Here is a 21,494-nt window from a genome sequence, read left to right on the forward strand (position 1 = left end):
ATAGTGAGAGCGATGACATGGCAATAGAGCGATGATGCGGCGATAGTGAGAGCAACAACGCGGCGATAGTGAGAGCGACGACGCGGTGATAGTGAGAGTGATGACGCGGCGATAGTGAGAGCGACGACATGGCAATAGAGCGATGATGCGGCGATAGTGAGAGCGACAATGCAGCGATAGTGAGAGCAACGACGCGGTGATAGTGAGAGCGACGACACGGCAATAGTGAGAGTGATGACACGGCAATAGTGAGAGCGATAACATGGCAATAATGAGCGTGAGGACGTGGCGATAGTGAGAGCGACATCGCGGCGATAGTGAGAGCGACGACGCGGTGATAGTGAGAGCGACAATGTGGCGATAGTGAGTATGATTAATTTACCCGGCATTCCTATAGTGTTTTCAAAGCTTCATAAACACAATGAAAAGACGTCATCGTGCCAGAGGAGTGTTAGTGAGCATTGCTTTCTCCTTCAGAATCACACGTGAGAACGAGCCCTAAGGGTTTGTATTGGATCCTATTTCCTGCTTGTTATGGATAGGGATGTTCATTCCATATGTACAAAGCCTGCTCACAGGTCTACTTCAAGGAGAACCCCAAATCCCATGGATGAGATCACAGAGAGAAAGATTCCCTCAGAGAGGAGAAGACATGAGAAGAGGACGGTGATGGAAGATTCTACATCGGTGAGGATAGAGGACACCCAGAGATATCAGGAAACACTGAGAAACGGGAACAGGGGCGGACTGACAACTCATGGGGCCCCTGGGCAATAGGGGATCATGGGGCCCCTGTGTTCTTGCCCAAACTCAAAAAAGCCTATGAAAAAGGTACCAGGGGTATCTCATGGGGCCCCCTACTGGCCCCGGGCCCTCGGGCAGTGCCCGGGTTTCCAAATGGTCAGTCCGCCCCTGGACGGGAACAATCACAAGACGTCACATTTCCCGATCACTGCAGGATCACAGATCTCACTTACCGTAATGTCTGAATGTTACTCTCCGGGTTCATCAGAAAGGAAAGATCAGCAGGATCCATTTTATACTCCCAATAGAAGGACACTTCACCTTCTTCTGCTCTGTCCTCTCCCGGACAATCTTTACTGGAAATAATACATCTCTCAAACCTAAACCCAACAATGAGACAATAATTACCACCAGGAATGTATGACCTCTGACAACACGATAACAATGTAACACCCAACATTTCCCTCCCACATGGCTGCCTTCCCTCCGGCTCTACACTCTCATGCTGGTCCTGATGTCATTGGTGGCTATGACCGATCTTTGAAGTCACACTCTAGAGAAAACGTTCGATGCCCCTGATATATATATATATGTACTGTATATACAGGATCTCCGGACTACCTACACAAGAGGTTCCATTCATCAACACATTCTGGAGAATCCTGGAACACCACTTTGGTTAACATATACAATTCAGTCCAGACATTCCCCTCTCCACCCACTTCTGCAGACAATTGGTCCCTCCAATGTTGAGGTGATGATGTCACACCCCTGGAATTATTTCCCACCCTCAGATCTCTGAACACTAAGCTTTCCCTCCATTGGCTGGACACACCCATTCCTGTCCACCAATGAATGACTGGCAGCTCACACCTGACCCGGCATGAGGCGGGCGATAGGTCAGTCGGCACCACTGCTGAACACTGGACAACCTCTACGAGGTGCAGACACACTGGGGAGGTCATAGAATCTATTGATGGGACATAATATCCCAATACTGGGGGCTATGAAGTGAGATGGGAGGGATTGCAGTCATCATTGCCCCTCCCCCACTCATCTCCCCCCATACAGGTTTAGGGGAACCCTCTATATGTGTCCTGATAATAACAAGACCCCCGCTATCCTCCTTTCATGTTGGGGGTCTGTGCTGTATATTGGAAGATAGGAAAAGGGGGGATGAAGAGGGAACCTTCCGGCCGAGTTTCTCACCATTTCACAAGAGATCGACCTTTGGACAGATTTGTGATTTATTATCTCCACACAGCCTCGTCCTTTATACTGGATTTAATGGAGAGATTGGAGATTGGATGGTGTGTGTGCCCTAGAAATCATTGTCGGGGCAATTTATAGAAGGGCCCTGTGAATGGCTCAATATTCACACAAAAGTCACAAATCATCTCTGTGATGTGTGCAATCTGTGTGAAATGTTGCCTTTTATAGGGTGAATGTGACATTCCCTAACATTCGATCAGAAGAGAAAATCGTCCCAATTACATTCAACCTGAAGAGTTAGAGAAGATTTTATCTCCAGTCATAAGAAGAGAGTGAATCAGGAAAATACTGCATTATGGCCACTAGATGGAGCTGATGGTCAGAAGACAAATATTAAATGTACTGAATCGTCTACTACAAAGATCGATCTCCTATACAGAACATACACTGTTCAGAGATCGATCTCCTATAGAGAACATACAACAGCTTCACCAGGCATAAAGAGTCATCACCGGTAGATAAACACATAGGCCAGCTCACATAACATTGCTTTCTTGCTCTGCAGTAAAGATGGGAAATGCCCACGGGAAGGGGAAGTACCCAGACCCTCCTAATCCACCGCGTAAAGTGTTAAGAGAAAGAAAATTGTTAAAAAAAATGAAGTAAGGAAAATGGATCAGCTCTAAGAGAATCCCAAGTACCAGCTAATGAGACATGTAAAGAGTATGTTGCCCGAGAGTCACCTTGGGGTGATTATTATGTTGTGGGTAGACAGCTTGGTGGGGTGGAGTTCAACTATAGGGAGTGTCAGTCCTTTTCCCAGAGATGGGGACAATGATGACTTTCACATGGATATGATAAAGGGGACAAAACTGCCTCTCCCTATTTTGGTCCAGATCCTGAGTGGGATATGAAATATATGAGAGGGGGAGCATTGAATTGGTTGAAGTATGCTGGAGGACATAAGCGCCCGACACCAATCCCTTCTGCCCCAATAACTGAACAGAGTAATAATGCTTTTTGTGACACTTTTTTGACACCTGCCACTGTGATTCCTGATTATATTCAGCTGTATCCTCAGCTCCCTAAAGATAAGGATGAGGATATTTATTGTCATGTAACACTGTTCAACAGGTAAAAAGTTTTGGGCATAAAATTAGCTAATCTTACATCATTTTGGGGTGCTGAAAACGAAAATGACCCTAAAAAATGTTGATTGGCTCTAGTTTCCATGATATATTCACCCATCTAATGACGTAAGCCATTCAAAATGATGATGCAACTTCAGCTGCATATTGCGCAATTGATACTGGTGACCAATAGAAAATGTCATGTATACTGAGATGATGCAATATTAGCCTTTAATTGCATCACTTCACTGCATAAAAGCTGCAGTATCTGTAGCTGATTGGAGTTCGTCTTTACATTTCGTTTTCTGCTTATATAGGCTACTCAGTAATGCCTCGAACTTGTGTGAATAAAGCAGATAATTTCTGCTATATCTGCGGTGAAATAACTTTTATCTCACAAAAAAGGAGGATAACAGGAATGATTAAGAAAGCCTACAACTTGTATTTTGGCTGCAAGATAGGAGACCAGGACAAGAGCTGGGCACCACATATATGCTGCAATTCTTGTGGGACGGCACTGGAGCAATGGTTGAATGGAAAAAAGGCATCTATGCCTTTCGCTGTGCCAATGATTTGGAGAGAGCCAACAGATCATGTTAGTAATTGTTACTTTTGTATGGTGCCTCCAATTGTAAAAGGGCTAAATAAGAAGAAAAAGTTATCTGTGCACTATCCAAATATTCCATCGGCAATACGTCCAGTTCCTCATGGAGAGGGGCTACCAATTCCTAAAGCACCAGAATCCTTCGTGGTTGAGTCAAGTGAGGAAGAACCTGAAGCGTGTCGTCACGTGCAGTTGTAAGAGATAGCCCTTTCCTCGAATACAAGAGAAAAGCCAAGAGAAGCAAAACCGACACAAACTGAAGACAAAACTAGTGAGAATCCTAAGTATTAAAATGATTCAACTTAGCTTATGGCTATCATTTTTCTTGGTAATCCTATGCAATATATTATGCCATTTAGGCTGTTATGTAGTCAATATCACTTGCTTTATATTTGTGGAAAGACATCTATCTATATAATTATTGTGCATTATGTAGTCATTACGCCTATAGTAGAAAACTTTCCGTTTACAGAAAAACTAGAGCCAATTGACAAATATCATTGTTATATTTGAACTCAGAATGTGAAATTCATTAAGAAATGGATCCTTTTGTTTCCAAAACTGGCAAAAAATAAAAATTTGTTGAACAGTGTAATCGGAGGAAACATGCATTACACTCTGCCCCAGCCCAAGAGCCCCCACCGCCTCCCACCGATGAAGGAGGCCATTTGGCAGTGATCAGTGGGAATGGCGAGGATTCTAAGGAAGAAGAGCCAGGTTCAGGTTTCTCAATGCAAGAAATAAATAAGGAGTGGAAAGAGACAAAAGTTGCGTGGGGAAAGACATTAGACCAGATGCAGCAAACTGTGTCTGCTCTGTCACCCGGGACAAAGAAGGAGAAAAGTAAAAAAGGCAAGGTAGGAAAAAAAGTCATGAAATCAGGCAGACAGTCATTCATGGTAAGAACGCAGGCAGTACAGGAAAGGGACACAGCAGGTGAGGAGTCAGAAGATGCAGGAGAAGGAGAGGTGAGTAAGCAGGAGCAGGATAATTCAGAAGAATTTGGTATCATTTGAGGTCCAGGAAAGATGCAGGAGATGACGAGGGAGCCACCCAAGCTTACCCCTACATTATTGTGGGCAATGACATTGTAATTGAACCAATAGAGATGGCTGCAGTTAATGGCATTATAAAGGGTTGTCCTGATCCTTGGAAAAACCCAACTGCTGCCATTAACTACTTGAAAAGAGCAACTCAGGGACAACAATGTTCACAACAGGACATGACGATAATCATCGATTGAATTTTGGGTTATAATATGGAATCAGGTTGGATTTGGGACAATGTGGGACAAATCCCGATTTGGGTGATTAGTACATGTTATCACCTGCAGGACTTGATGTACATTTGCCTGCAGCCCCAAAAGACTGACCTTGTGCCCCAACGCAGACATCCACGTGAACTGTTAAAACAACAGGAAAATGTCTGGGTTTATATGGCAAGGAGAGCGATGAACGTTTCCAATTTCTGTCTGTCAGATGTGTTTAGTTCTACCGATCTCTTAACTACATGTTTGATGGCCATTCCCACTCCAACTCCCGTGTTGATGGACATTTTCAGAGTAATGACTAATGATACTGATGTAAGAATGGATGATGTACCATTTCATTGTATGAGTCCTGTTGGAATTGTCCAGGTTCATTTAAACGCTGGGAAAATACAATATGTCTAGTATAAAAACGTTAAATGTTACCCCTGGAAATGTGTGTTACGATATGACTTGCGATTCTGAAAAGATTCCCTGTTGGCATCTAAGATTTACATATTGATCAAATAAAAACAAAAAACTCTCCTCAGGATAGAATTGTATGTACAGTAAGTGTAATAGAACACGTACTTCAGTACATAACCCAATGAGCTGTAATCAAGTTTTATCACAGCCCAGCCACATTAACCCCTCGCCCTCCAAAGGATTTACCCCCCTTAATGACCACGCCTCTTTTTGCTATTCAACGCTGCTATAATTCAACTGATAATTGCGCGGTCATGCAATGCTGTACCCAAACAAAATTTACATCATTTTATTCACACAAATAGAGCTTTCTTTTGGTTGTATTTGATCACCTTTGCGCTTTTTATTTTTCATGATATAAACAAAAAAAGACCACAATTTTTGAAGAAAAACTATATTTTTTACTTTCAGCTATAAAACATATATACTAAACACAAAGTTAGTCATAAATTTAGGCCAAAGTGTATTCTGCTGTTTTTGGTAAAAACAAATCCCAATAAGTGTATATGATTGTTTTGTGTGAAAGTTATAGCGTCTACAAACTATGGGATAGATACTGCAATTTACACCATTTCTGACAATTGCGCAGTCATGCAATACGGTACATAAATTAAATTTAAGTCCTTTTTTCACATAAATAGAGCTTTCTTTTGGTGGTATTTGATCACCTGTTCCCTTTTTATTTTTGGTGCTATAAACAAAAAAGGTTTTGAAAAAAATAATTTGTTTTTGAAAAAACAATATTTTCTCATTTATATCATAAAAAAATCCAAAAAAACTAAAATCTCATCATAAATGTAGTCCAAAAGGTATTCTGCTCCATGTTTTTGGTTAAAAAAATCCCAATAAGTGTATATTGATTGCTTTGTGTGAAGTTATAGCGTCTACAAACTATGGGATAGATAATGGAATTTACACAGCTTTTACTTTCTGACTGCTCATCACATTTCTTGAGGTCCTAAAATACCAGGACAGTACAAACACCCCCAAATGACCCCTTTTCGGAAAGTAGACACCCTAAGCTATCTGCTGAGAGGCATATTGAGTCCATGGAAAATTTATTTTTTTTCCACAAGTTTCTGGAAAATGACAAAAACATTTTTTTAAAACAAAGTTGTCATTTAAATTATAGATTTCTCACACAAGCCATGGGTATATGTGGAATTACACCCCAAAATACATTCTGCTACTTCTACCGAGTATGAAGATACCACATGTGTGAGACTTTTTGGGAGCCTAGCTACATACAGGAGCCTGAAATCCAATGACCACTTTGAAAGCCTGAAGGTGTGTACCTTCCTCATTTCACTTCCTCAATATCTATCACAGTTTTGAAGGCCCTGACATGCTAGGATAGCATCAAATTCCCCCAAATGACCCCTTTTTGGAAAGTAGACACTCCAAGGAATTTAAAAAGAGGCATGGGGAGTATTTTTCAGATCTCATATTTTATCACAAGGTTTTTAAATATAAAAAAAAGAAAAGAAAAAATATATTTTCCAAAAACTTGTGGCAACAAAGGAGATCTGCAGAATACTCATCATGCTTCTTATCAAATTCCTGGGGGTGTCTACTTTCAAAAAGGGGTCATTTGAGGGGGTTTGCTGCTATCCTGGCATTTCAGGAAGTGTAATGAGAAAATAAAGCCCTTTAAAAGCCTGAAGGTGCTTATTGGATTTTGGGGTCCTGTACTTGGCTAGACTGCCAAAATGTCTCTCACATGTGGTACCCCCATACTTGGGAGAAGTAGAAGAATGTATTTTGGGGAGTAATTCCACATATACCCATGGCATGCGTGAGCAATAAATCATTTAATTTACAATTTTGTGTAAAAAAAAAACCTTTTTTTGTCCTTTTCTAAAAACTTGTGGTAAAAAAATAAATCCTTCTACTGATTCAACATGCCTCTCAGCAAATAGTTTGGGGTATCTACTTTCCAAAAAGGGGTAGTTTTGGGGGATGGGGGCATTTTATGCCCAGCATTAGAAGTTTATGGCACACATCACTCACTCTTCTAACCACCTGAAGATCAAGCCTTTTCTGACACTTTTTGTTCACAGGAAAAAAATCTGTGTTTTTTGCTATGAAATTAATTTAAACCCCCAAACATTATATATTTTTTAAAGCAGACACCCTAGTGAATATAATGGTGGGTGCTGCAACTTTTTATGTTACATAGTACTTGTGCAGCGATTTTTCAAACACAATTTTTAAAAAAAATATAATTTTTTTACTTTTAATTCACACAATCACAATATAGTGGCCAATTACTTGATAAAATATAAAAGATGATGGTATGCCGAGTAAATAGATACCAAGCATGACATGCTTTAAAACTGCACATGCCCCGTGCAATGGCGAAAAACTGCAAACATTTTTAATATCCATAGGCAACGTTTAAAAGCCTTTACAAGCCACCATTTTAGATTTACAGAGGAGGTCTAGTGTTAGAATTACTGCCATTGATCTGACATTCACGACGATACCTCACATGCATGATGCAACCATTGTTTACATACCGACATGGGATTAACGATCGCACATGCGTGTGCGGGGGGAGGGTGATTTTTTTTTAAGTTGTTTTTATTTATTTTTATTTTTTTGTACACTGTTCCTTTCATTTTTTTTATCACTTTTAATGCTATCACAAGGAATGCAAATAACCCCTATAACTTCAATGGGCATTGTCATATATTATTTTTTGAGAAATCTGGGGTCTATCAGAAACTAGATATCTCCTCTGCCCTTACATTATCTAATCAAACCAATATCGGTGTGATCAGATGCTTTCCCAATTTACAAATGGTGCTATTTACAGTATATCCTGCAAAACTGAAGTGATGAAATGCTTGTAGCTTCTGATTTCTTAGACCATAGAGATGATTGGCACCATTCTGGTCTCCAATCAGCTCTATGGTCAGCTGGCAGAGACACCGGCTGCATTCTCAGGTTCCCCTGATGGCACGGGACTGCCAGAGAAGGCTGCAGAAGGCAAAGGAGGGGGGCATCATCTCCTGCTGCTTGTAAAAGCAATCCTGCAGCTAATTAGTAATTAGGATTGCTTTTACATGAAAGCCGATTGCCGGCTGAAAAAAATGATACCAGGATGATACCTGCAGCTGTAGGCATCATCCTGGTATAACCATTAAAATTCCAGTGATGTACCAGTACGTCGCTGGTCCTTGTTGGGTACACAGTATATGTTATGTTCTTTTTTTTTTTTGTGTATGCAGCCTGTGGACTGAATGAAAATAAGAGAAGAAATCTCTGCCAGAAAAAGTGTGTGGTATGCCCACCATTTACAATATACTGCCCTGCATCCACCCACTTCTAATGGTGGGCACACATTAGGTCGCACGGTGCCACATGTGCCAGTTCCAAGATTGAACAAATGTCTAAATAGTGGCACGCTTGAATAAAAATTGTCCACATATAAGTGGTACCCCATATGAAAAAACAATGACACCAAGTCCCAAACTATCTTGCCACTGCTCCCCATGTAGTCTGGGCATCCGGGGAGCTCCACGTGACTATCTATTCCCTCGTAAATTCAAAACTTATAAGTATAGCCTGTTGCCCTATCACAGGTCTTCTACATCTTGACCCCATATCTGGCACGCTTTCTGGGGAGATTTTGTTTGAATGCAAGGTGACCAGAAAAATTAATGAGGGACTCATCAACGCAGATGTTTTGCTGGGGAGTATAGACATCTGCAAATTTTTGGTTAAGGTGATTTACAAGGGGCTGAATTTTGTGGAGCCGGTCAAATTCAGGGTCACCCCAAGGACGACAGAGTGTATTGTCACTGAAATGCATAAAACACATTATACTCTCATATCTATGCCTGGCCATGGCAGCAGAGAACACAGCATATGATTAGAGATGAGCGAATTTCTCAAAAATTCGATTCGGCTGATTCGGCGAATTCCAGTGTGAAATTCGATTCGATGCGAATTTCTTCGCTACGAAGATGACATATAAAAAGGGTTTCTAGGCTTCAGAGAGCCTTTAAATTAGTGCAGAACACTGTACCTTTAATTTAAATGCCCTTGGAGATGAGGAAAGAGAAGGAGAAGGAGAAGGATGAGAAGAAGGAGAAGGAGAAGGATGAGAAGAAGGAGAAGGAGAAGGATGAGAAGAAGGAGAAGGATGAGAAGAAGGAGAAGGAGAAGGATGAGAAGAAGGAGAAGGATGAGAAGAAGGAGAAGGAGAAGGATGAGAAGATGGAGAAGGAGAAGGATGAGAAGAAGGAGAAGGAGAAGGATGAGAAGAAGGAGAAGGATGAGAAGAAGGAGAAGGAGAAGGATGAGAAGATGGAGAAGGAGAAGGATGAGAAGAAGGAGAAGGAGAAGGATGAGAAGAAGGAGAAGGAGAAGGATGAGAAGAAGGAGAAGGATGAGGAGAAGGAGAAGGATGAGAAGAAGGAGAAGGATGAGAAGAAGGAGAAGGATGAGAAGAAGGAGAAGGATGAGAAGAAGGAGAAGGAGAAGGATGAGAAGAAGGAGAAGGATGAGAAGAAGGAGAAGGATGAGAAGAAGGAGAAGGAGAAGCAGAAGGAGAAGGATGAGAAGAAGGAAAAGGAGAAGGATGAGAAGATGGAGAAGGAGAAGGATGAGAAGAAGGAGAAGGAGAAGGATGAGAAGAAGGAGAAGGAGAAGGATGAGAAGATGGAGAAGGAGAAGGATGAGAAGAAGGAGAAGGAGAAGGATGAGAAGAAGGAGAAGGAGAAGGATGAGAAGAAGGAGAAGGATGAGAAGAAGGAGAAGGATGAGAAGAAGGAGAAGGAGAAGGATGAGAAGAAGGAGAAGGAGAAGGATGAGAAGAAGGAGAAGGAGAAGGATGAGAAGAAGGAGAAGGAGAAGGATGAGAAGAAGGAGAAGGAGAAGGATGAGGAGAAGGATGAGAAGAAGGAGAAGGATGAGAAGAAGGAGAAGGAGAAGGATGAGAAGAAGGAGAAGGATGAGAAGAAGGAGAAGGAGAAGGATGAGGAGAAGGATGAGAAGAAGGAGAAGGATGAGAAGAAGGAGAAGGAGAAGGATGAGAAGAAGGAGAAGGATGAGAAGAAGGAGAAGGATGAGGAGAAGGAGAAGGATGAGAAGAAGGAGAAGGATGAGAAGAAGGAGAAGGATGAGAAGAAGGAGAAGGATGAGAAGAAGGAGAAGGATGAGAAGAAGGAGAAGGATGAGAAGAAGGAGAAGGATGAGAAGAAGGAGAAGGAGAAGGAGAAGCAGAAGGAGAAGGATGAGAAGAAGGAAAAGGAGAAGGATGAGAAGATGGAGAAGGAGAAGGATGAGAAGAAGGAGAAGGAGAAGGATGAGAAGAAGGAGAAGGAGAAGGATGAGAAGATGGAGAAGGAGAAGGATGAGAAGAAGGAGAAGGAGAAGGATGAGAAGAAGGAGAAGGAGAAGGATGAGAAGAAGGAGAAGGAGAAGGATGAGAAGAAGGAGAAGGAGAAGGATGAGAAGAAGGAGAAGGAGAAGGATGAGAAGAAGGAGAAGGATGAGAAGAAGGAGAAGGAGAAGGATGAGAAGAAGGAGAAGGAGAAGGATGAGAAGAAGGAGAAGGATGAGAAGAAGGAGAAGGATGAGAAGAAGGATGAGAAGAAGGATGAGAAGAAGGATGAGAAGAAGGAGAAGGATGAGAATAAGGACAGTTCTGTGACAGTTTCTGTCTATTTCTGACAGTTCTGGGACATTCACTCCATACAGCTGTTTCAACCGCTGTATGGAGGGAATGTCATGGAACTGTCAGAAATAGTCTATTTCTGACAGTTCTGGGACATTCACTCCATACAGCTGTTTCAACCGCTGTATGGAGGGAATGTCATGGAACTGTCAGAGTCCCAGAACTGTCATTAATAGTCTATTTCTGACAGTTCAATGACATTCCCTCCATACAGCGGTTGAAACAGCTGTATGGAGTGAATGTCCCAGAACTGTCAGAAATAGACTATTTATGACAGTTCTGGGACATTCACTCCATACAGCGGTTGAAACATTGTATCTATTTTTTTCCATAAATGACATTCTGCAGATACACTTAGAGGAGCGCTGCAGATACACTTTTTGCCGGCTTGGAATTATTCTTATTTTCATCCTACTTCTTCTTTTTCTTCTTATGAGGATGAGGATGAGGATGAAGAAGAAGAAGTAGGATGAAAATAAGATTAATTCCAAGCCGGCAAAAAGTGTATCTGCAGCGCTCCTCTAAGTGTATTTGCAGAATGTCATTTATGGAAAAAAATAGATACAATGTTTCAACCGCTGTATGGAGTGAATGTCCCAGAACTGCCATAAATAGTCTATTTCTGACAGTTCTGGGACATTCACTCCATACAGCTGTTTCAACCGCTGTATGGAGGGAATGTCATAGAACTGTCAGAAATAGACTATTAATGACAGTTCTGGGACTGTCCTTCCATACAGCGGTTGAAACATTGTATCTATTAGTTTCCATTTAGGATACAGATGTTTCAACCGCTGTACATGTGAAGAAGCTGTGAGAGAACTGTCAGAAATAGAGGAACTCTGCACATACACTTTTTGCCGGCTTGGAATTATTCTTCTTTTCATCCTACTTCTTCTTCTTCTTCTTCATCCTCATCCTCATCCTCTTCTTCTGAGGATGAAGATGAAGAAGAAGAAGAAGTAGGATGAAAAGAAGAATAATTCCAAGCCGGCAAAAAGTGTATGTGCAGAGTTCCTCTATTTCTGACAGTTCTCTCACAGCTTCTTCACATGAACAGTGGTTGAAACATCTGTATCCTAAATGTAAACTAATAGATACAATGTTTCAACCGCTAAACATGTGTTCCTTCTGTCAGAGAACTGTCAGAAATAGCGGAGCTCACTGCAGGGACACTTTTGCCGGCTGATCGGGAAATGTTCGATTCGCGCACCCGAAGTAGGCAAAATTTCGGTTTCGCCGCGAATCTAATATTTCCTGAAATTCGACTCGAATTCCGGTTCGCCTGGTTCGATTCGCTCATCTCTACATATGATGAATCGGGTCTGAGGACCAATACAATCACAATTCATTTTTTTTTAGCAATGCCCATGTTGAGGGTTTGGCCCCCAAAAAATTTAAATTCAGAAACCGTAATGGGTTTCACAATGATCCACAATCAATGCATACAGATCTTCAGTGAAAAACAGCTCCAAAGTAGTTAAATTTGCTGTTTCCACCTGAATTCTGGGTTGGGCAGTGAATGGGGGAAGTAAGTGTGCTGCAGAATTTGTGGGCTGCCAATCGGAATTTGCAAGCACATGTATTGCAATGTCTCCTGCTCTGTGTCTTTGTAAAAAAAAAATCCCAATACGTGTAAATTAATTGGTTTACATGAAAGTTATAGCATTAACAAATGGCAATATATATATACTGGGATTTTTTTTTTTTAATACCAATAATGGCGGTGATCAGGAACTTATAGCGGCAATCAGCGACTTAAGGTGGCAATCAGCAACTTATGGTGGGACTGCGGCGGATATTTTGACACTGGGGGGGAACTGACTTGGGGTCATTGACATCCCCAGTGAAACCAATACAGTAATCAGTGAAAAAAAAAAAAACTCTGACACTGTACTAATGGCACTAGGGAGGAAGGGGTTAACATTAAAAGCAAATCAAAGGGTTAACTGTGTGAGGGGAGTGTTTCTCTAGGGGGCGGGGGGGGGTTCACTGTAAGCACACTGATCCAGACAGCTCTGCTCAGCGTTCCAGATCAGTGTGCTCTGACAGGGAGGAGAGCTGTTTTACACTGCAGCCTTCTTCGCTGTCAGTGTTTGCCAGCAATCGCCGAGCTACAGTGGGTAATCATAGGCTGGGACCCGGTGATTGACACCCGCGGCCACGATCGGCGCCATGGGAAGGGCAGTCGCGTGCCTCATGCGCACCCCTACCCAAAATGCAAAAACACATATATATATACACGTGATTTGTGCAGCGGTGCCTGCTGCAGTATATGTACTATGGCTGGTCGGCAAGTGGTTAAGCATGTCATACTACCTTCAGAATGGTTGTTTTCTTGTGGAAATACCACATATTCATATATTCCAGGCAATATTACTGGAGGGCCTTGTACTTGGAGCCATTTGAGTATGATCTTGCTTGAGCATCCTAAAGAAGGATCTAAGATCAAGAAGGAACACCGAGATTGTATATCAGATATTACACTGTTTTCTAAAGCTGAATATACTAGCTTAGCTGGATCTATTGTAGGACCAGCATTGCCATTATAGAACACAAGAATGTTCATGCTTTAGTATGTTGTATGCAAAAAAGTCTGAATCACACTTCTATGGCTTTGCCGGAACTGTTGCTCGACCTCCAAGGAACCCGTAAAGCTGTGCTTCAGAATCGAGTGACTATAGATTATTTACAGCTTATCAATAATTATGGTTGGGAACATTGTGGCGGAATACATTGATTTACTGTAAGTGATCATGCCACCTCTATACAATCACACATAAAGGCTTTACACGAGTTGTCCTCAGGAATTAAACAGGATGTTCCTGGGAATTGGTGGGGCTGGGTATTTGGATGGATACCCAGCCTAGGAAGTTTGAGGCAGATAATAGGTGGTTTGATAATAGCATGTTGTGGCCTAATTGGGATGTGCTGTTGTATACAGTGTATTCCCAATCTGGTGACAACGGCACGTTCAGTAAATCAATGCTGAAAGGTATAAGGCTCCATGTACACAGGAGGCTTCTGAACGATGGAAACTGACTGCTGGAAAACGTAGGTTAAAAAACATCTGTTTAGCTGCGTTTGCATACTGCGTTTATGTGCATTTATGAGCGTTTGCGTTTAGAAGCGTTTTTTTAAAGATAACCTCAGGAGACCTTCCAAAATGCCCAGAATGCACTGAAAAACAGTAAAAAATTAACTATTTCAGTATTTTGAGAGAAATAGAGAGAGCAGAAGCAGAGAGAGCAGTATTTGTTGAGATTAGCTGTCTTTTTTTCTTTGTGGTGTTTGGATGTTCCAGCTCATTTCTGTGCAGAAATTATTGCAGCAGTGTCTAATATGTTTTATTTCATGTGAAACCTCAAAGTATGGCGTACCGAGTCTATTTGAGTACCGAGAAAACGCTTTGCATGCATTTTTCATGATCACAAAAGGCTCTGGACAGCATCTGGAAATGGAAGAGTTAAAAAATGTTTTTCAAATGCAAACGCCTATAAATGCAGTTAGCTGCGTTTACAAGAGTTTGGTGTTTGAAACTGTCACAGCTGCCCCTCCCCCCTCCCAGCCCCTTCTCTGTCCCTGCTCTCTCTCTGCTGTCTCTCATCCATGCTCCTCCCCCCTCCTGAAAATATGAAAGGAATTCCTAAGGTAAGCTTGAGCCACACTACCTCTGCCCCCCCCAGTTGCCTAGGTGACTAGGGGGGGTCTGACCAGTTTTAAGAAGCTGATGCAGAGCTCCCGAGGTATTAACTGCTGGGTAGCTGACGGAAGGAGCTCGAGAGCTGCGGCTGGGACCTTATGTGGCCAGGCTCGGCAGAGACCCAAGGCTGCCTAGGACCCCTCTTCTCCCAGAGCTGGGGAAGACTGTCTGCTAGACTCCAGAGATCCGTGAGTACATGCTTTCTGCCTGCTTCACTTGAACTGTTCTTGTGCTGACCTCACACCAAACCCCCTGTTGGATTACTTGCTACAGAGACTCTCCCTTGGTTCTCGGTGTTGGACTTTAAGTGTGTTGGTCCTTCCGTGTCGCCCTGGACTGGCATATTCACCCTCCCTGTGAACTCCCCAATTCAGTGACTGTCATCTGTTTGCCTCAATAAAGCTTTGTGCGTTCAAAAAACTACTGTAAACTCAACTGCCTGTAAAGGACGATGTGTACACGGACACTCAGGAGAACATCAGGGAGAGTTCAGGGGCTGCTGAACAAAACACAGAAAAGCTCCTGAACGTCAGTTTATCAGCTGCAGGGTACATGGAGCCTTAAAGGGGGAATACAGCAGTTGTCACTTTGTGACAAAAGGGAGGTTGTGAAAGGGTTAATAGTTAACTCACTTTTGCTTTGCGCCTACTAACTGGATTATTTCATACAAGATGTTCCCTTGGAATGAAATGCTGTTATCTACGCACACATTTCCCTGAGAAATTGCAGAAGTTACCTCTCAGTTGCATTTTTGTTATGACGCGCAATAGAGTAGTTTACTGAAATCTCTTTCCTGTATTCTGATTGGTGCTCTATGGAAAGCGCCAGAAATATGCCGCGTTATCCTTTATTACTTAAGGCCTGATCAATAATAAAGATGGTGAATTCTTCTTCGCACATCTAGGGATTTGTGTCACATTGTTCCCAAAGTACTTTGAACGGCATGTCATTATATGCAGGAAGAGAGCCCTAAATTCATGTTCCTGACATGAAAGTTGCAGAGACTTCCAGCTTTACTTTGCTCTCCAACTTCCCGGTGACCAGGGGCCACTTTACTGAGAAGAAGCCTTCCGGAGTGACTTTGATGGGTCAGGGTTGTTGTTGTTTATCCCTCACCTCTCCTCCCTGGTCATGCCGAATAACTTCCTCCCAAGCACATTCCATTCACAGCTGAGCATAGCAGACACGCGTGTTCTCACTTGCATGTTTGCCGTGTTTTCAAGAATAAACACACATGGCCTTCACCTGAATGGGATGCCCTGCGTGCAACAAACGCCCCAAAGTCACTCTAGAACATTTCAGTCATGGGGTGTGGCATGTTTTTTCAGAATGCGAGTATCCGATCCAAGCACACACGTTCCTGCGTTACAAATGGCGGTGTGTATAAGTGGGCGGGGCAGCGACCGTCGGCTGGAAGCCAACAGAATCAGCGAGGGAGAATGTCACCAGCACACCGAGGATCACCAATACGGCTCCAAATGTTTTACTGAACCATCACATAGTTCCAGCAAGGAGACGTTTCCGAGTCACGCAGGACCCCTTCATCAGAGACAGAGACTGGAGAAAACCATCCACCAATCAGAGAGAAGTAAAATGAGCCTGGCCCCGCCCCATGATGTCATGTCCCCTCCAAAAATACATTCCAATCAATGTAAACAGAAACATAACCGCTTCCCCGCCGCCGTATGTCCGATATACTGCTACAGGACGGCACGGGGGCGCAAAATCATGTATATATACGAACTGCAAGCACCGATGTGAACTATGACATTGACCACCATGTAACCTACTTTCTGTGCGTTTTGGATGGAGATGAAAAGCAACTGGAAACGCATGGAGTGTGAACCGGCCCTCAATCTGCTTTCTGTTCTTTCTTCACAGCTCATCTCTGCAACCCTGCCCGCCTATTGGCTTGTGTGGTGCTGATATCATGCATTTCCATGACAATGGTGACCTGCCTCCGACTTGTCCTGCCCGGCGCTGACATCATGCATTTCCATGATAATGGTGGTCGGTGCAAGAGGGCCAAGGGCTGGGCCCACAGATTCAGAGGGTACACAATGCCACACAGACAGCGGTTCTTTTATAACAATTACGTTTACTGAACAGTTATAGTGATCATGTAGTTGAGCATACGTAAACAGGAGGATAACCGCGCATAACCATACAGTAAGAATAATACTGTCTAACACTAACCCCGTACTTGTGGACTTTCCCCCGATGTTCAGAGAGCAGCCTGGCTGCGCCTGAATGTTCCTGAGCAAGATATAACGTTGGGGTGCACCCTAAGTATTGCGCAATACTATTTGTAATCCAAAGGAAAGTGGAGTGTGTCTCTTGTAGCTTTCTGGTATATCCAAACTGTCACTGAACACGTGTGGTGCGATGTGCTGCGGCAAAGCCGCACTTACGGTTCCTTGGCAGGCTCTTGGTGCTTTTTCCTGATCCACTCCGGAACCGGACCATACAGTCACTTGTTTCCCGGTCTCGTCGCTGTGAACCTTCCCTAGGTGCCATCGCCAGATTCCACTGTGAGCCGTAAATCCTCTTCCAGGCCCCACACAGATTCTCCAGACGTCCTCAGCATACACCAGCCAGACACAGAACCTCTCCCACTTCCTGCTCTCCACCAGAACTCCTCCCCTTCCCAGAGAGTTTGTGATGCAGTAAGTAGTTTCTTAAATGCAGCCTCAAACTTGCATTTACAGTTCACTATGACCCTTCTGAGGATCCTACTCGGCCCCTAAATTAGCATTCATTAAGCTTTATAAGGTAAATAAGCATCAGTTTTTGTCTTAGTAAATCTCAATGCAAAATCGATTCTTGTACTTTGCTGGCATCTACTGACCAAAGAGCATATTGCAGTTTAACATTGCACATCAGTATTTATCCACACCCCACACCCTTACACAGGAATGACTTTGAGCGCATGCGTGAGCAGTAAACTGGCATGGTGCATGCACAGGAGACATGCGTTGCCATGACACTGTCGGCAGCTGCACCAATAGGACACCTGTAGGTGTGTCCTCCTTGCAGATCACGTGGCAATAGGAGACCCCGCCCCCCACATCTCTCAGCAACAGCTTTCAGCTTCTGTCGGTGACATTTCTGCTGCTGGTCTTTGTTTCCATAATCCAGCGCTGCTTTCAGCTGACACTTTGCTCCAATCTGGGGAGGACTATGATATCATGTGACCAAAATGTCTATATCCTGGGAATGCAGGTGATGTCATCTGATTATTGCTTTATGCTTGATTGATTTTCACAGTTTATAATGTTTATGTTTACATTGATTTGAATGTATTTTTGAAGGGAACATGACATCATGGGGCGGGGCCAGGCTTCTTTTACTTCTGTCTGATTGGTGGATGGTTTTCTTCAATAGTTCTCCAGTTTCTGTCACAATTGGTCCCATGCCTGATGAAGGGGTCCTGCGTGACTCGGAAACGTCTCCTTGCTGGAACTATGTGATGGTTCAGTAAAACGTTTGGAGCCGTATTGGTGATCCTCAGTGTGCTGGTGACATTCTCCCTTACATGTCTTTTCAGGTCACGTTTTGGAGCATTTGTAGCCCGTTTTGTCACGCAGCAGAACACCCGTCTGCGGACTGTGATTGGGGTGTCGAATGCATGGCACCCCCACAGAAAACATGTGCTTTGCTGCCCATTTCAGAAATGCGCTGTGAATGCGAATCACATGTGCGTTACCAAAATGCCAAGACAAGCGCGATACATCTTTCCAAAATGCGAGGCAAAGCGATCATTTTCTGTGCGGGTTGGCGTGCATTTTTAGATGCAAATGCAGCCTAAATGGTAACACACGCGTGACATAAATTGCCATGCATGTTATTGCAGGGTGCTGTGCATTCAGAAACACACCTATGTGAATGAATGGCAGCGCAAACACAACATGCATCGCCACATGTTTCACAATGCACTGCAAAGCATGTGTTCTCTTGCAGGCTTTCAGGCTTCACCATACGAGATGAATGTTTACACATGAAAAAAAAACAGAAAAATTGTGAGTGGGCACATGAGTTTCTGCTACGCTCAGGTGTGAATGGGATGTGCTTGGGAAGAAGTTTTTAGGCAACAAGGATGACCAGGGAGGAGAGGTGAGGGGTAAATAAAGCACTGCCTCAGAAGTTGCAGCAATGTCACAAAGATGAAGACAAATGTATGACTTGCTGGTGATTTTACATTGAAGTCTATGGGAGGCGTGCAGCTCAAGAATCACCCAAAAGTAGAACAAGAAGTATTTCTTGTTGTTGCAGCGACTCGAGGTGCAGCAATTAAGAGAGAACCCCATAAAATCTGTGTGTTTTCATTTCACCTGCGACTTTACATGTCATCAGAATGTCGCTGGAAAGATCCCACCAGTGTGACCCAGGGCAGAGGACTGAGGAGAGAATGAGTTCCCAGGACTTCTAACAAGTGTGGTAGATGGAGAACATGTCTGATAACCCCCGTTATACTGTATGCAGGTTCCTGCCCATTCTCTACATTCAGTTAGGATATCCTCACACTCACTTACCTGACCTCCTGACACCTGTGTAGGAATGGAGACAGGAGTTTCTGCCATTCCGGATCCACAATGAGCAATTCAAAAGATAAAGACTGAACAGTTTCTCTCTTCAAAGCCTTCAAGCAATAGCTCAGCTGCTTGGGATAATTACTTTTCTTCAACATGAGATCAGTAAATGAGCCACACAGCTTCAGACTTGAACAACCAGACATGACGCTCCTAATGAAGTCCTCATCCTGAGTCTCATACAGATAGAAGAAGGTCCGAGGATAGAGATTCTCATCAATGTCCTTCTTGGCCCATTTCATCATGGCAGGTCTGGCTCGGAGTGAGATGTTGATTCCTGTGATCTCTAAGAATATCTTCACCTGATTTTTATTTAGGAGACCAAACAGGAATTGTACAGCTAATGCTAAATGTGAGTGACGTGAACTGAAGCCATGGAGTGATTCTCCTTTACAGATCTCCGGGAGGAAAGTACCTTTCATAAATCCCAACCAATCATCCAGCACATAATACAGAGCAGCAAGGAACTCCTGTACACTCAGGTGGATGAAGCTGTAGCAGGTCTGGGTGTGGATGTCCCAATGAAAGATGTTCTCATTCAGAAATACAGACTCCACCTCAGACAGAGAAAGTCCATGTCTTTCTAGATCTTTCTTCTCAAATAAGATTTGTTGCTGCAGAACTCCTTGATTGGCCAGAGCACACAGCTTCTTCAGACAGGTTTGTTTCCTGCGTACAGACTGCTCCTTGCTGTGATGGGTTATTAGAATCTCCAGGTAATGAAGGTAAATTGAAGTCATCGTTTTACACTGAATTAAACCCAAATCTTTTCCTATTTCTTGTTTCATTACAGTGCAGACAATCCAGCATGTGATGGGGACGGCACACATGGTGTACAGAACTTCATTGTCTTTTATTATACTGAGAACCTTGTCTGCATCCTCCTTATTTCCAAAGAATTGACGGACATATTCCTCTTGATCTTCCCTTGTAAATCCCTGGATTTTCACATTGCAAGGATCATCAATGAATGTGTTAAGTTTCTCCATGGCCAGTGACCTCGTGGTGATGATCAGAGAAGAATGTGGGAGAACCTGTCTCCTGAGCAATCCTTGGAGAATTATTTCCTTGCGGTTTTCTTTTAAAACATCATGACAAACCTCAGATTTCTCCTCCAGAGTCCAACTCAGCTCATCAAACCCATCAACTACAAAGAGAAGTTTTTTATGATTTACTGGATCCTCTAGAAGAGACACCAGGTCACCTGAACTCTCTAGTCCACAGGCTCTGGATAAAAGTCCCACAAGGCTTATGTTTCCAGGGATGGTGTTGATTTCTCTGCAGCTCAGATAGAACAGAAAGTCAAACTTGTCTTGGTAGAGATTCCCAGAGGCCCATTCCAGCATGATCTTCATTGAGGTCATTGTTTTACCAATCCCAGAAGGTCCTTCTAACACCACAATCTTAGGGATACAACCAACTTCATCAGGGTCAAAGAAGGCCTGGATTGTGGTTGGGGAGGATCCATCAGAAGGTATTTTCTCCATGGTCTGTAAATGTCTTCTGCCTGAACTCCTTAGTTCTTGTTCATTTCCCTTTTTATTCTGGGGTCCCTTTCTCATAAATAATGTGATGTATCTTTTCTGTAGATGAACAGCCTCCCCCATACGGGAATCATATCCTGTAATCCTCTGGAACCTCTTTTTTGTAGACTCTCTGCGTTCCTTTCTGAAGTCTTTATGAGAGAAAGGAGAATATTTTATTCCTCATACACACATGAAATAGTTTTTATACAACAGAGTTGGAAATATTATATTCTAACTATAAACCTGAAGAATGGAACCCTAAAAGAAGATATCCCATGAAATACAGGAGGATAATGGACATATCCAAACTATGGACACATCATCCAGAGAAGAGGTGTAATTATAACCTTCAGAACCCCTGTGCAAGAAGCCATGAAGAGTTTATCTGACCGCTGGGGCCCTTTCCATTGGTCTCGGGACCCTTTTCACTGGTCCATGAGCCCTTTCCTATGCTTCTTGGCCTTCCCATTAACTTCCATCATGGGGTCGTTTATAAGCTCTGGTTCACACTGCTGCCACTTATCATGTGACTTGTGATACAAAGTCACATGACAAATCAAAACACATT

General features: G+C 43.0%; 1 protein-coding gene across 1 annotated transcript in view; it reads right to left on the reverse strand.

Moving 5' to 3' along the window:
- LOC149456141 (NACHT, LRR and PYD domains-containing protein 12-like) overlaps positions 1-21,494 on the reverse strand; it is a 133,021-nt gene that overhangs the window by 82,067 nt on the left and 29,460 nt on the right. Inside the window, 2 exon segments of the mRNA XM_089685378.1 lie at positions 978-1,124; positions 19,344-21,075. Of these exon segments, the coding sequence (XP_089541504.1) occupies positions 978-1,124; positions 19,344-21,075 (1,879 nt within the window).

This window comes from Staurois parvus, unplaced genomic scaffold (genome assembly GCF_062004578.1).
Source record: "Staurois parvus isolate SC_StPar_1 unplaced genomic scaffold, SC_StPar_1.0 ptg000374l, whole genome shotgun sequence".
Lineage (NCBI taxonomy): Eukaryota > Metazoa > Chordata > Amphibia > Anura > Ranidae > Staurois > Staurois parvus.